Source organism: Diplotaxodon limnothrissa, linkage group LG13, assembly GCF_057381915.1.
Source record: "Diplotaxodon limnothrissa isolate DT_005_m linkage group LG13, D_limnothrissa_male_GT1.1, whole genome shotgun sequence".
NCBI lineage: Eukaryota > Metazoa > Chordata > Actinopteri > Cichliformes > Cichlidae > Diplotaxodon > Diplotaxodon limnothrissa.
The window spans coordinates 28,111,843-28,128,432 of NC_140608.1; the positions used below are offsets into that span (position 1 = coordinate 28,111,843).

The window sequence follows — 16,590 nt, forward strand, 5'->3', positions numbered from 1 at the left end:
TTAGTAAAGTATAAGGTAAAATGTGTGGTCGCCTGCCATATATTTATTTAGATTTGTTCCATTTAGTCTGTTTTTCTCATGTAGTGTCATCATGATGATGGGATTTTTTTCCTTTTCTCCCTCTGTTCATTTCTCCCTTTCTCATTTTCATCTCTAAAGCACTCCTCTTCCTTCATTTTGCTTTCCTGACATTTCTGAATGAGCCTGCTTTGGATGAGCAGGTTGAAAGATTGTTATCCTCCCCTGCACTGTCTGTCTCACCACAGGCCATTTAAAACATTGCAAGGAAATCAAAAAACTGAGGGAGAGAGGGGGGAGGAGAGGCAGGCCCACCTCCAGATGCTGCGATCCACCAAGAAATTCTTGTGAAAGGAATTTATTTACTTATTTGTTTTTAAATGGCTCTTGGGGAAGAGAGGTTTTGTTTTCGGTTTTCAAATGTGATGCTGAGAGGCATGTAACCAATCTACTACGAGGATGAATCATCCAAAATGTTGTATTGACTACAGAAGTATAAAGGAAAAATAAGATTTAGTATAAAAATACATAATAATAAATAGAAGCACGAGATCAAAAAGTAAATTAAGCTGTCTGGGTTAAAGTAGTTGCTCAGTACATTGATGTGAATACCAGGGTTAATACTCAAACTGAGTCCAAGTCTACAAACGTTAAGGGGCCTGGGTCTGGGGAGAAATCTTTGGATCTGGTGTCAGCCAGCAGTTTTCACGTTATTCAATATTAGCGGCTAGAACTGGGTTCAGGGTAGAGTTAGGTTTTGAGAATTAGTTGTGATTTTTAGCTTGGTGTTAAAAACAAGAAAATATGACAACTGATCATCCAAACAACATCAAAGTCGACACTCACCTGGGTCCAGTTTTTGTGTTGTTTTCTACCAGAAGGATTTTTTTTTTTTTTTTTTTAAAGCAAATTGAAGAACAAGGTTTAAGTGTAAAAAACAATGGTCCCTACCTCTTTAAAGCATGGAGAAGGGTTGCGCATTTGCTCCAGCATGGCCCACTTGACAGTGGCCTGTCGGATGTTGCCGTCGTATTCCCGAGAGCTCTGGGTGCCACTGGGAGTTCCTCTAGATCGTTCATACCCTGGCTCATTGAAGTAAGGCTCAGCCACCAGGATAAGGGACTGCACTGACACTAGCACCTGGTTTGCAAATTAAAGGAAATATGGGAAAAATGGAAAATGTGATTCAGGATTTCAATTGCAGGCATTATTATTATTATTATTATTATTATTATTATTATTATTATTATTATTATTATTATTATCATCATCATCATCATCATCATCATCATCATCATCATCACCACCACAATAATAATAATAATAACAACAACAATAACAGTAATAATAGCTTAGTGCAGCTTCCAGATAAGCTAGGAAGAAAAAAAACCAAAAAAAAAACAAACACATTTTAAGACTTACAACCAAGTTAGGTATAATCCTGATACACTGACAAAATGAGCCTGAAATCCCCTCAGTGTCCTCAACATATGAATTGATCTTGGCAATGGTGTACACTTAAGAGTCTGACAAAAGCAAGGGATGTTTTGGCCCCATAAAAATACAGCCTTCAATATATCTTTATTAACAGCTCCATTAATGCCTCGGCCTGTCTCAAGGAGACTAAGGACATCTTCCTGCATTGCTCTGTCTGTTCCAAGCCACTACATAACCAACAATGACGATGTTGTGATTGGAGGCCTGCCTGCTGGCCTGAGCCACTGTGGAGCTGGATGAACTTGAAAATGCTCCATCAAGTTGATACCAATGACCTTCAATTGATACAGTCTGCTCCTCTTAAACTGGGCTGCCTAATTTCAGAGCCAAAATCCACTCCAGATGATGACCACTTTATTCTAGCCAACTCCGGTCTCCTTTTTCAACATATTTTCCAATATTGATCACACATTATAATCAAAAGACATCATCCATTCATCGATTCATTCTCTTCCACTTATCTTTGTCTCAGTCAAATAATGATCTGAGGGATGTGTTAACATTTCATGTTTAGGGACATATGTATTTATCCATAGACAATGTAGCAGACTGAATTTAACACAAGAAATTACAAGAGTAAGATAATTATTTAGCTTGAAATAAACAAAATCTAGGCTTCAGCAAAGTCCAGACAACTGTACTGACACACACACTGTAATAACATGGGAATGGTTGGTGATATTAAAGTCCTGTTTGTGGCACATTAGTATATGTGAGGGGGCAAACTCCTCAAGATGGGTGGTGACCATGGTGGCCATTTAGAAGTCGGCCATCTTGGATCTTGGAGCGGATCGAAATTGTGTTGATATCTGGTGAACGCAGTAACCGGGTCATTGCAGCAGATTTCAATGCAAGACACCCTACGAGACCATCCATCTCCCACGATCCCTCCAAGACTGTTGGAACAACAAAAGTGATGGTTTGGTGTGGGTCCATTCTTCATCAATGGAAACCTCAAGGCCACTGGATATTTGAAATCGCTACATGATGATGTGTTTCCCTCTTTATGCACTGAAGCTGGCACGTTCCCTGAGTTTTTCCAGCAAGATGGTGCACCACCACATTATGGGTGCCAGGTCCGAGCATTCCTAGATGAACAGTTTCCTGGAAAGTGGATTGGTCGTCGTGGGCCAGTTGAATGGCCCCCAAGGTCTCCCGATCTGACCCCCTTAGACTTTTATCTTTGGGGTCATCTGAAGGCAATTGTCTATGGTGTGAAGATACGAGATGTGCAGCATCTGAAACTACAGATACTGGATGCCTGTGCTGGCATTTCTCCTGCGGTGTTGCTATCAGTGTGTGACGAGTGGGAGAAGAGGGTTGCATTGACAATCCAACACAATGGGCAGCACATTGAACACATTTTATGAGTGGTCAGAAACTTGTAAATAACTCATGAAAGAATAAAGTTACATTGAAACCAAGCACACCATTGTTTTTCTTGTGACGTTACCAATAAGTTTGATGTGTCACATGGCCCTCTTCCTATTGAAAAAAAAAGGTTGTATCCAAGATGGCCGACTTCTAAATGGCCACCATGGTCACCACCCATCTTGAGGAGTTTGCCCCCTCACATATACTAATGTGCCACAAACAGGACTTTAATATCACCAACCATTCCCATTTTATCACGGTGCATCCATATAAATGGCCCACCCTGTACAATGAGATTCAAGTCCAAATACGTTTTTCCTAAATAGAAACTAATGGTTCCAATTGAGAAATATTAATTTTATACATTTTGGGACATCGATGGCAAACAATATACAGTTAAAGAAAAGTGAAAAATGTTTAATGATACATCACTAGGAGGGCTAATAATAACTATGCTAGGTTTGAGACTTAAAATAAGTCTTTATGTGGATTACTCATCATTGTATTTTCTTGAATAACAGCTTTAAAACACACTTTGTTTCAATACAGATCCTTTAGGATATAACATTTCTGGGCCAAATCTTGCAAAGGTACCTGGCCTGGGCTACTTGATCATAAATCAACAAAATAGTGTGTATGTGTATTTTCACAGTTTATATGGAGCCCATATATAGTCGTATGTATACATGACCCCCTGTAAAACCCCCTGAGCACATACTTTTTTGTTTTTGTTTCTTGCGGTAATCACACTGTTCTTAGTTGCTAAAGTTCAGCTTGTGGAACACTGCTGCGCCTGTCAATGCCAGTTCTCTCAGAGAGACCAGTAAAAGGGCATTGGATGACACCACTGGCAGGAAAATTTTCAATAATCAGTTTGGTACCATACCATTTTAATTTTCAGATTTATTACTGCTCTATGAACTTTATGCTGAAAGAGGAGTACTGGAAACAATACTGTCACTGGTATATGCACACACATGAAAGAAACACCAGTAAATTCTTCTAGCAAGCAAACACATCAAGAAATAAAGACATGCAGACCATCAACCTTTATTACTAATCCTATTTCAAAATGAATGATATCGAATTTTCAGTTCATCTACATCTGATTTTAGAGAGGCATCTTTATGTCTACATCCAAAGAAAGGTTTAACGAAAAGGGGAAAAAAAGAAATAAAATTAAAATTAGAAACATTTCAGATTAAGAGTCTACAAAATCAAGTCTAATGACAGATGGCATCTTGGGCATACATGCCAACTGATTGCAACTTCCAGATGAGTGATGTGTGTAAGCAGGCATAACCCAGAGGCTGAAATGATAGTGGTTTGTGTTTGGTTTATCAACACCCACACAGTCATAAAGAAAAATAATAACAGAACTTTAAAAAGAATCCTTCATGGTAGCTGTCAGAACCCCAGGGCCATTAATACAAGGTTCCTAATAAACTATAGCCTATGACACAAAGACTGAGACAGAAGCCTGCTGATCCATTGATACAGGTGATTGTTATGATGGAAAACCATCTTACCTGTAAAAAGCTTGAGGTCTGTGGGTTCCATTTCTCTTCTGGTCTCCCGTGCCATGTGTTGAGGATACTTAAACAAACCTGATTAATAAAAGACAAACAAAACATTATGTGCCAAAATCCATGTGTATTACCAATGTTAAACATACAATATTTAAGTCCAGTAGATTTTTGTTACCCCTCTCTCAGACTTAATATGGGATGTGGGCAAATTGTCTGATCTATAGAGTGGTTCAGATATTCATTGAAGCTTGTTTCAGTGAACACACACACACACACACACACACACACACACACACACACACACACACACACACACACACACACACACACACACACACACACACACACACACACACACAGCAAAGTGCTCAACCATCTAATCAGATTATCTGCACAGCTTGTTTCTTCTACTTACAGTACCAAAATTCTGAGAATTCAGTGAATTGGTTGGCAGATTTTGCAATTAATACACATTTTAAAAAGAAGAAAAAAAATACATTTACTTTGCCATCATTGTAGAGGTTTGGGTTAAAGCGCACACTGTGTCCGCCAGTGGTCTCCAGATTGACCAGAGGTGGTGAGTTGGGATAGTCTTGGGGAAAATAAACATCAAATTCGAAACAGCCATTGGCATATGGTGTGTCAGCTGGACCAGTGATGAGAACCTATGAAAACAAACAAAAGGGAAAGCTTAAATATAAACAAAGATTAGTTATCAGCTTAGTCATTATCACGCTGAAAGAGGGTTAATTGGAGAAAGGTGAATGTACTGATAACAGTAAATTTAGATTTTAACAAAAGTGCAAATGGATAAAGTGCAAAGTTTTAATGGAGAAATGGCGCAGACACAGCTAATGCTGTTTCACAGCTGCAACAAAGTAATTACAAACAGGCCAAAGGGTAAAATTAGAGGAGAATTCTAACTACAGTACTCACTGCTGAGCATTTGTGGCAAAATCTGATTTATTTCCTAAATATAACAAACATAAATATAATGTCTAATTGATATTGAGTAGACTTGCTGTTTAACTAGAGTTGCTTCACACAGCACAGTTCATAAACACAGACGAGGGCAGGGACATTGACTGCCCAATAAATGAACAATCCTGCCTTCATGTTTAAAGCTCTCTTTACCACAACAACAAGGATATTGGCTGATAACACTGACAAACAACGGGGACAACTAAGCAGTCACTATGCAATATACTGTGCCATAGACCATTTGGCTGCTACATCTCATTAATGAGTATATTTCATTGCTAGCTTGCCTGCACTCAGTGGATCTGCGTTCGACTACTCCGCCTAGGCTGCACTGTCGAGCACAGATCCACTGAGCGCTCAACACAGACAGCATCGTCAGAAGTTGATAAAATAAATTGAAACATTTGTATTGTTCGATACATATGCGTACCGAACCGAAAGCACTGTATCAATCGGTTCAATATCGATACGAATATCGTTGCACCCCTAATATATGCATGCACACACACACACACACACACACACACACACACACACACACACACACACTTACTTTTTCACCAATTTTGTTTTATTCTGATTTCTTACTGTGCAATTTCTGTCAGTGTTCTGCTACTGGAAACTGAATTTCCCAGAGAAACCTACCCGAGGGATTAATAAAGTTCTATCTAAACAACATCACTGGCAAAAAGCAATGACATGACTCCCAGACCACTGAATCTTTTTCCCTTGTCTAAAGTTCACAAATTAAGTCCAAAAGTTTACAAACAGAATCGGCAACCAAGGGCACCTCTAGCAGTCTAAAACCCACTGGGTTAACGTCCTACTTAATACTGGCTACTTGAACAACACAAGTCACTACAGTAGTACGTATAGGGACCAAATAGTCTACAACAATGGGCCAGATAAAAGATTTAAATATTCTATTGAAATCAAGGACTTCAGAACAACTTTGGGTTCAATGACCTCAAGTCATCTTAGGAATGAATTTTCAACCTTGGCACATCTTTCTTTTATGAGTTTCTATCATTCCTCTTGGAAAATTATTCAACCTCACTATCAAGTGCTTGAATTAATGCCTCAATTAAAGGTAGGTGTATGGTGCTGCTGGACCAAGTCTGGACTAAGAACTTCTAAATACCTCTAGTGAACATATCTATGCAGGTGCATTGCATAAGATATTCTATTCACATACTGAAGTGCTCACTGAATTTATATCGGGCATATTCTAGTCCTAAGTAAGGTAGACGTGTTTTCCTTTCATAATGCGAACATCCTGACCCTTGTGCAAACGACCACATTGGTCTTGAGTAGTGTTAGGAGTTTTGTAACACTGAGATTACGTAGCAGCTACACTAAGATTTCTGGAGGGCACTGGGTGCCACTCATGCATTAAGGTTATTTTGACATGAACATTCAGGCACATCACTTTCATTGCACTTTCCACCAAAGTCAAGTAAATCTGGTGTGGAAGCATTTTGAGACTGAAACTGACTGTGCCACCTGGAGAGTGCTGAATAAATGCAGTTGGCTGTTTGGTTATTAATTTAAGGATGTGGGGTGAGCTACTAGGATGTACTGACCCCTCACAGATCTTGATGTTTCCACCTCATCAGCCACTGTCCCTCTCTGCTCATGCTATTCCTTGGGCCATGCTATTATAGGGGGAAGTTAATTTTGGTAAATTCTGAACATGTTTGCATAACAGGGGCGTTAACTGAGGTCAAAGATATTTTCTTACTTCAGTTTGTGATTACAGATAAGAATATACATCCATCCATTGCATTTCTTGACTAATCAATGTCAATGTTGCACTGTTGTGTGCAGTGTTTTAATCATATGTCAGCTTTGTTGTTAGTATGCTGCGTCTTTATTTGGAATATTTTCCTGCCAAAATGGAGCTAAACAGATGAGAATTTTGACATTTAGCAAAGGAGACTTTGCCATTAATCAACTTGCGGTGTAAGAGCCATTTATCAAATGTCACTAGGGGAATGACTAAGAGCTGCTGATGACAACTCATATGGCAGGAGCACCACAGAAAAACAGCACACAAAAATCCTGGGAGTGTTGATTCACTCACCCACTTCTCACACGAGTGGATTCTACTAAACCCAGAGTGCATTCTCAATCAAAACAGTTACTACAACACACAATGTATCCTCTGTATTCTTATCATGCAGTGTGAAGTCATCGTAGCCTGCTATAAATCTGTAGCCCTAAGCCTAAAATAGCGGATAAGCTCTATTACCTTCATGATATCCAGCCTCTCCTCATCGCAACGGACAAAGACACTCGAAGAAGCAGACAGAGGCAGAGAGGTGGACAGAGTGACAGCCTCTTGGGCAAGGCGGCGAGATCTGGCTGCGCTGTTTGTATCACTGGCGTTCTTCACCTGAGACATGTAGTGGTAGTTCACCTTGAACATCAGCTTTCCATCCTCATCTTCTGATACCATTTCAAAGGTGTCTGGACAGAGAACAGACACACAGGTCAGGATAAGTTCAGCGCATTACTGTGCTCAACCCAATTATAAACACAAGTGAAAATGGAGTTTTTTTCTTTTATAAGCCATATTCAAACAGATAAAATGCAATCTAAATTCACGGTAATAATTAAAGCAATAAAGGGAGATGAAATACTGTTTGTGGTCGTGGTATGTTACCCGTTACAGGAAGATCGACCTGCTGTTCTGAGTTTATGAACCTCATACTCCATTCCAGAATTAATCAGATCTTTTATATTCATTTTTATTCACTTACATATACAACACACACACACACACACACACACACACACACACACACACACACACACACACCGAAAGATGGACACTATAGAACCATGACAAAAAAAGATAAATAAATAAAATAAAATGGACACAGCAGCCCTGCTAGCACTAAAAACTCTGGACTCTTCCAGAGAAAAGGCTAATGAATTCTGTGTGTCCCAGGTTAGCTCACTGTCAGCATACTTGTAACAAGTACTTGTAACAAGTCTCATAGCGAATATATTTATTATTTTTTTTAAGATCTCAGATCCAACTGATCTGACATCGATGTTTGTGCTTTATGGCCAGGAATGTGAACTTCTTGTGAATAAACTGGTAATAACAGGGATTAGTAACAAAACAAAATATAAAAGAAAAACTGTTTTTTAGTTAAATGCTAAAATGACACATACTGCACACAATTTTTATTAACATCCTTATGCAACAAGTCTCTTGTACCTTCATTGAATTTATTTTTAACTCCCGATCTGACTGTACTTTTTTACCACAAAAAACAAAAGTGTGTAAGTTACTGAACAAGTGCAATATCTTTTATAGCTAAAATGCTACAAAAAAAGCTCAGATATTGCTGTATATTGTTTAAACAATATACAGCTTGAGTCATAACGTGAGAAACATTCAGATGAAACAGCCACCCTGTCTTGAGTTGTCTATTTCTATGCTGTCTGCATACCCAAACACTGTTTACAGTCAAGTCACTTACAATGACCTCAGACATCAACCTGCTTACAAAATCAATTGCAAGACAGCAAAAACAGTGTAATTAATCATGACATGGCTGAGTGGAGAGTGATGGACAAGACAAAAGAGATCAGCTGGATGGGAAAGTAGCCTGATTCTGCTTCCCTTTCAGAATACTGGTGTGAAGACATTAGTAAGCATGTCAGACATGAGATAGAACAAGAAGATTTATAGCAGAATGGTGCATCACTTTTTGTGTGTATATATTTACTGATTGATAGAAACTCACCAAACTGTAGTTTTTTCATGGCAGCTACATATTTTTCCTCCAGAGAGCGGAGTACGGACAGGGGCTTCGGCCGGCTTGACACCTTCCTTGAAGACTCCACTAGTTTCTTCTCTGGTAAAGAAAAGGTTGAGAGTAGGGAGCAAAAATATCAAAGCCCAGAATAAGGAAAAAGACCTAGGAATGTGTGTGTTTTATGTTTAGGTGTTTCTCACTGTGCTCATCTTTACCAAAACCTCCCACATGCCCAACAGGTTTGTTATATACTGAGAGTTAATAATAAAAGTCAACTCTACCTCTCACTTATCACATCTGGTTTCAAAACACCAAGACGACAATGACAAATACTCAGCTAGAGGCTTCAAAATGGGATTTCAGAAACCAATGCAACTAAATCCATTTGGTGCACAGTTTGTGTGTGTCTGACCAATGTAGCCAGGACCACTGAACAAAGGGATATTTTCTGTGCATCTAAGAGTCCCTTTAGAAATGAAGTGTCCTTTAACTCAAATGAAGACTGAGGAAGTGCAATATAAATTATGTCCTGCTACATTCACAAATGGAAATTGATGAGGTACAAACTAAAACTAATACATTCAAACATAAAGGTTCTGTAATAAATTCTTGCTTCATTAAGGTTCTAGTCAATATTCAGTTTTAGTTTGAAGTGTTAAGTCAATTCAGTTTGGAGGCTTCAATTTTAGATGTCACTGACCTACATTGCATTATATACAGTTATTCAGCCTTGTTTATTTAATTCAAGGCGCTATAAAGGGATGAGTTATTTCTAAGACTTTTGGATAAATACTGAATTTCAATCAGCATACATTACGTCTATTAGTGTTACATTTAGTAACTGTATTTTCTGAGATTAATGCATAATAATACTGTCTTCACCTAGCTACCAAGACATATAAGCAACAAGGCAATTAAATAGTATTGTGACAAAATATTTTACAATTCAGCGGCAGGCTCATAGTTGCTGGCCCACTGAGGTGATCTCAGCAGCTTTCACAAACACAGGAAAAATGATAGAAGTGATAAAACTTACGAGAAAAACAAGAATGGGTCAAAGGCTATGCTCTCCATTTCCACTGCTGAGATTAAGTGTAAAAAGGAAATAGTGGCAACAGCAGCAATATAATTACAATATAAGACTCAAATTTTTTTTGTCTGCCTACTCTATAGAGCAAAGGCACAGCTAATTGTCCTGGAAGATTTCAAAGGCGAAGACCAACTTAATGGATGAATATGCAGATCTTTTACAGAATGTAAAAGATAATCTAGACAACCTATTCCACAGAAAATGTTGCCCTCTTACTTAAAAGATCTATGATTGGCCAATGTTTTCTGTGGAATAGATTATCTAAAGCTTTAAAATAGAACCTAGAATTCAGGGTTTCTGCAGGTGTGCTAACAGACATGAACCCTATAATTGCAATATGCTCAAAAGTACTCTACTCCTCCACCATTAAATCAAATTCACAGTTTTTTCCTGCTCTCAAGCACATCAACAGTCATCAATTGCGAGACAATTATTTACAAGCTCAAGAAAGAATATTATACAATTTTTCCATAAGGATATGTTTAACAAACAGAACTGCAATTGAATCTTGGAGGAATACAAACTGTAGAGAGCAGTGGCTGATATCATTATCTGGCCTGTTCAGATAACTGAACACTTCAAAGGGACTTTTTCTCTTCTCAGTCAATATAATCAAAACAGAGGAGGATGGTAACTCATGTCAGAGACATTTCTTAAAGCCTCTACACTAATTAAAAGATTATTCATGTATTGTGCACTAATGCTGCAAAGCTATACACTGGACAACTCTGCATAACTGGTAATCATAGAGCCCTTTGCTATATGGATTTCTTTACATGAAATGACAGAACATTAATCTTTATCTATAGCCCCCTACCTCACATGCACACTTCCATCAAGTCTAATAGCCAGCTCCCCACCTAAGTGCTCAGTTAGATGACCAATTTATGTAGACAGAGCATAAAAACTTAATGCAGGGAGTAGCAAGAAATGGATGGGTGGGAGAAACCTAATATTGTAATACTGTGAAGCAGCAGAAACAGGAAATGTGTCATGCTTCATCATGACACAGACATTTTACTGATGGCACTGCTACCTTAAGATGGCTAATGACTTGTCTCTCTTTATTTTTCGATGTCTTATACATGTTAGGTCATATGTACTTTGGCCTTTTCTATTCTTCAGTCTGAATCTTGTGTTACAATTTTAACTGACTGTTTATCTTTGTAGGGCTCATACGACATTTCAGAACCCACCTTGGAGGAGGGAGAAAAAAAAACCCCAAAACAAAACATAGGCCAAGGAATGTGGAGCAAATTTAAACAAGACATCAGAACAAATTTCCCACGTGTGGGACTAATAAAGGTTATCTTATCTTAGTAGCATATAGTCCATCATCCACCACAAAAGCTACAGGGTAACATTAGAAGCAGATTTAGATAACAGTGAATGTGACCTGCAGTTTCAGACAGTTTGGTCAAGTTCAAATTTTCAATAACAGTCCAATGGTGTCCTTGATTGAAATTAAATTGTCGGGCTGCAGTCAGTCATTTAGACTTTGATAAGCTAAAGACAATAGATCTGGCACCTGCTAAAATCATTCAGCTCAAGTTGTGACACGGGAAATTTGGAGGGAGGGAGGGGCGTCTCAGAGCTTCACATTTTTTAAAAAATATTTGATTTCCAAACTTGTTTTTATACAAATCTGGGTATGTGGTGTGTTCACTTAAATGTACTGAACAGTGTGACCTGAGAGCCTTCAGATTTAGAGCAGAGAATGAGAACTCGGCAAACACAGTTGTTTTTTAGGTAATAAAGCCTCATGTTAGGCTGTGTATACATACCCTGGTTGGCCTGCCGTAGGTTTGTAGTAGCAGCGTAGACTATCTCAGCTGTCCTCTGGATGTCAGGCACCAGCAGAGTCAAACCCTCGGGCTCTGGGTCTGAGCTCTCTGATTTTGCCACACCTTTACTTTTATCTTTCTTTGACCTGGAACACACACAGATTGTGCTGTTTAATAACTTGTTTTTTTTTTTAGAAATTTTTCTGAAACAAAAGATGATTATATGGATGCAGGTTTTATTGCTATAAATTATTATTATTGTTATTATTATTAAGATCTGTTGCCTGTTATTTAAATTATCCACTTCTCTGGGAATATAACCACGTCAGTAATCTAGATAACAATCCCCATCCCCAGTTTACACATTTTTACCCTGAAAGAAAATAAAATTGCTATATAAGATAACAATGTGTTTGTGTGGTGCTTCTCTTCCATGGCCACTCTTAGAACTTTGCTCTGCACATTTTAAAACAGTATTTTACATTCTGCCAAATATATGGGCTCAACAGCTGCTTTCATCAACCCAGAATTGTGACTTAAAAATGAAGACAAGTCCCTAGGAAACACAGCTGACAGTTCAAGTGATCACTCTCAGTGCCTGGGTATTTTTCTTCAGTTTTTAAAAAAAAATAAAATTAAAGTCCCTATTTTGTGTGTGGACCTGGAATGTGAGTACTGTGCTTGTATAATGTCCTATGGCCATCAAAATGATGCTCCACACAAGAAAGGCAACGCAATGCAATAAAGGTCTGTCATTTTAAATGACATCTGTCCCTTAGGTTATATCACAGACATTCCCATTACACCTGACATGGATTCTAAACTCCTGTGGCTCAAAATCTTACCTGCACCAACCACTATATGCCTTCAATAAGCTATCTTGCTCTCACTAACCTGTTATGAACTACAAGGTTTGCTGCCCCTTGGTATGTTAAATAAACTATGCTGGCAGCATGACAGCTACTGCAACATTCATGGCAGGCATTTTCTAAAAATACCTTCAAATGCATCATTCATAACAAGGCACTGTGACATGTATGTACACAGTGTGTGTGTGTGTGTGTGTGTGTGTGTGTGTGTGTGTGTCAATCTCACTACAGTATGTTGTCAAAAAGCTTACAGCAGCAGTGGTTGAGCTGAGCGTGCTGGATATAATAAAAAATGCACATACATTTTTTTTTTTTTTTTTTACAGAGCACAGGCAGTGTCCCTTTTGGGGTACATTTTAATGGTAAGTGTGAATACAGCTTGAGAGATAAAGAGCCCATCTTCAGCAGTATTGTTTGTTAATGATAATGAAGAACTGGGATAGTAAGGTCTTGGCTACATCCAATATTCAACTTAAATTTGTGGTGACATAAAGGATCTGATTTTTGTAATCTAAAATGCAATGAAAAAAAAGAAAAAAGAAAACAAAACAAATAAACAAAAGAAGCCCATAAATGGTTTAAATAATTGAGATCACTTAAAAATTTAAAACCTTAAACTCATTAAAGCTTTCTCTTAAGGTGAAAAGAGTTATTCCCACTTGATTTTATTTGTGTCACCTGAGGCGATTGGTGTATGTGTCAACGCATGTTTTCATCTTTGCCAGCAGCATCCCAACAGAGGTTTGGCCCTCAGCATGCTCTTCGTCCTCTTCTTCCTCATCCTGGCCTGGGTCTCCAGTCAGAGGCAGCAGCAGAGGAACCAGTGCCGTGCAGGTAGAAATGGCCCTCAGCAGCTCCAGTAGTGCTCGATAGAGGGGGACGTGGCGTGCCATATCTAGAACTGTAGAGACAACGTGGATACAGCGTTACATGTTTGCTGGTAGATATAACCTAATCTAGGGTCACCATTCCCAACATCATGGTCCAGAAAACTGATTGCTGTGAAGTTGCTCACCATCTGTTCAGTGCTGCCACTATTGACATGATTCAATATTTCAGCAGAACCTATGAACAAAGTAGTGGAGTCCTTTCTGCAGCTTCCAGACACTTGTGAAGGCAAACTAATGACTAAAGACTTCTGCCCTGTAGCCTAAAGGAGATGGAGGTTTTCCAACAACATAACAAATAATAATAATAATAATAATAATAATAATAATGGATACTTTATTGATCCCCATGGGGAAATTACTTGTTTTTCTCTGCATTTGACCCATTCACTCAGTGAAGCAGTGGGCAGCCCACTAAGCAGGCGCCCGGGGAGCAGTGTGTAGGGACGGTACCTTGCTCAGGGGTACCTCAGGGTAGCCGTTAAGTGGATTCGAACCGCCGACCTTCCGATCATGGGGCAACCACTTTACCTACTGAGCTATCCCTGCCCAAAGTGTAATGCAAAGACTTGCATTACACTTTGTTTTGTATAACAATTTAAAAAAAAAAAAGTAGAATTTCACAAGAAGGCAGCACGGTGGTTAGCACTGTTGCCGCACAGCAAGAAGGTCCTGAGTTCAATTCCACCATCAGGCCGGGGTCTTTCTGTGTGGAGTTTGCATGTTCTCCCCGTGTTTGCGTGGATTCTCCCTGGGTACTCCGGCTTCCTCCCACAGTCCAAAGGAACTCTAAACTGCCCATAGGTGTGGATGTGGGTGTGAACGTGAGCGCGAATGGTTATCTCTGTCTATGTGTTCACGCTGCGACAGACTGGTGACCTGTCCAGGGTGTACCCCCCTCTCGCCCTAAGATAGCTGATAAAGGCTCCAGCCCCCCGCAACCCTGAAAAGGATAAGCACAAGTGGATGGATGGATGTGGAATCTGGTTTAGCTGTCAGGGCCTCTTCTAGCTCAGCTTAGTAAGCCATTACCATGGAGATGTTGTGGGCTCTTACCGACAGAGCTGCTGCCTTGTAGCACTTATCCATAAGGCTAGACTAAAAACGGTCTGTCTTGGAGGGGAGGGATGGAGCCGATGAGGGTAGAGACGTCTTCGGGTGAAGATGGCTTACTACCATTGGCTCCACTTGCGGCATCTGGCGGAGGCTGACTGACTCCATCCCCCTTACAATCCAGCAGGGAGCTCCCCACGATGGGGTGTTTTCTCACTGTATGGCTTTGCTTTCCACGTCACCGCTATCTCATTGAGTAGCTCGGGGAAAACAGGCAACATATACTTCCCTGGGTTTTTTTTTTGCATTTGGCAATTTCTTACCATCAAAACAAGATTTTACAACCCCAGTTTGCACAGCGGGCCACAGATTGTAGACCCTCACATTTTCGGACTTGTACATTTTCCTGCACGTCGGCATCCAGGGGAGACGGCGGTGACAATTTTTCAACCTCGCTGGTAGCTGAGGGCTTTGCAGCTCAGCGGCCACACAAACCCAGAGACCTCATGGAGCCGCAACCCACAGTGCTCAAGATCAAGCTGCAGTCCACACCACTGCGTAGTGCCAGAAAACATAAAGGCCTCTATCAGAGCCCAAAACACCCTGAAGAATGTCTTCGGTAAGAATATATGTACGACCATAAATAACAGTGAACTTGCCTAGATGCTTAGCTACTTAACAAAAAAGCTCTTTCGCCCAGTGTGAAGTCAGTCTTGTAGTTTTATTTCAAGATGTTTGAAGATATTCCAGTCTGGCTACAAGGAGCACAGTGTTTGACAATGTCTCTTTTTCAAGGTTTGGCTGCCTTCGGTAAAAGTCTGATGACAAGTAGCCACAGGAATGGAGAAAGGGATTCCGAAAGTGTTTGAAAGAGGTCGCTTGTTTTTTTGTTTTGTTTGTTTAGAAAATAAACTATTTGGCAAATGTGATTTATGACTCAGTGTTGGGCTCATTTTCAGTTATTGTTTGCATGAAGCAGCACCTTACAGAAGCCATCGAATACAAGGGTCTGTTGAGACAGTGTCAGCCTCCGCTCTTGTTTGTGGCTCCCAGACTGTTTTACATTTATATTGAAATTTCCAAGTCCTTTCTGTTCTACTCCTAGCATCTGCACAACACTGAGCTTTAATCCTTTAACCACTGTCTGTGGATGACACCTTGCAAGAAATCTCAATCCCCTTTTGATACATCTATGTAATTACTGGGGGCAATCGAATCCGAATTCCTCCTATGAATTGTCAATGTCCGGTTGTTTTCTCCAACCTTAAAAGGAAGAGGAAACCAATTTAAGCAGGCTCTACTGAATGGGGGGAAAAAAAGAATATTCGAGCATCTTTTAAGCACATAAGCAAAACACAAGATTAAAATCAGACAGTTTCAGAAGGAACATAGGCAGTTAGTTTTAAAATTTTTACTGCTTTAAAGACACAGCAAAAACCTCTGTTTGAGCAAATCACATAATTTGTTTTGACACTTTCTATAAGCAAAAGTAATATTTCTATCCTTTTTTAACATGGCAAATTGTAAATAGACTGGTTCTTATACAGGGAGTGCAGAATTATTAGGCAAGTTGTATTTTTGAGGAATAATGTTATTATTCCTCAAAAATTCCTGACAGTGCGCCCCAGGGTGGCTGTGGCTACAATATAGCTTGCCATCACCAGTGTGTGAATGGGTGGATGACTGGATATGTAAAGCGCTTTGGGGTCCTTAGGGACTAGTAAAGCGCTATACA

At 39.5% G+C, this 16,590-nt stretch overlaps 1 protein-coding gene across 4 annotated transcripts in view; it reads right to left on the reverse strand.

Annotated features, from left to right (window-relative positions):
* The window catches only part of birc6 (baculoviral IAP repeat containing 6), a 136,615-nt gene that overhangs the window by 11,798 nt on the left and 108,227 nt on the right, over positions 1-16,590 (reverse strand). For 3 of the 4 annotated variants that reach the window (XM_085368954.1, XM_085368955.1, XM_085368953.1), the window contains exons 65-71: positions 13,594-13,816; positions 12,047-12,192; positions 9,161-9,271; positions 7,651-7,868; positions 4,922-5,083; positions 4,419-4,496; positions 970-1,158 (exon numbers count right to left, since the gene is read on the reverse strand). In XM_085368954.1, the coding sequence (XP_085225080.1) occupies positions 970-1,158; positions 4,419-4,496; positions 4,922-5,083; positions 7,651-7,868; positions 9,161-9,271; positions 12,047-12,192; positions 13,594-13,816 (1,127 nt within the window). Of the gene's footprint in view, positions 1-969; positions 1,159-3,948; positions 4,497-4,921; positions 5,084-7,650; positions 7,869-9,160; positions 9,272-12,046; positions 12,193-13,593; positions 13,817-16,590 lie in introns of those variants that run through there. The other variant, XM_085368956.1, reaches the window with a different exon arrangement.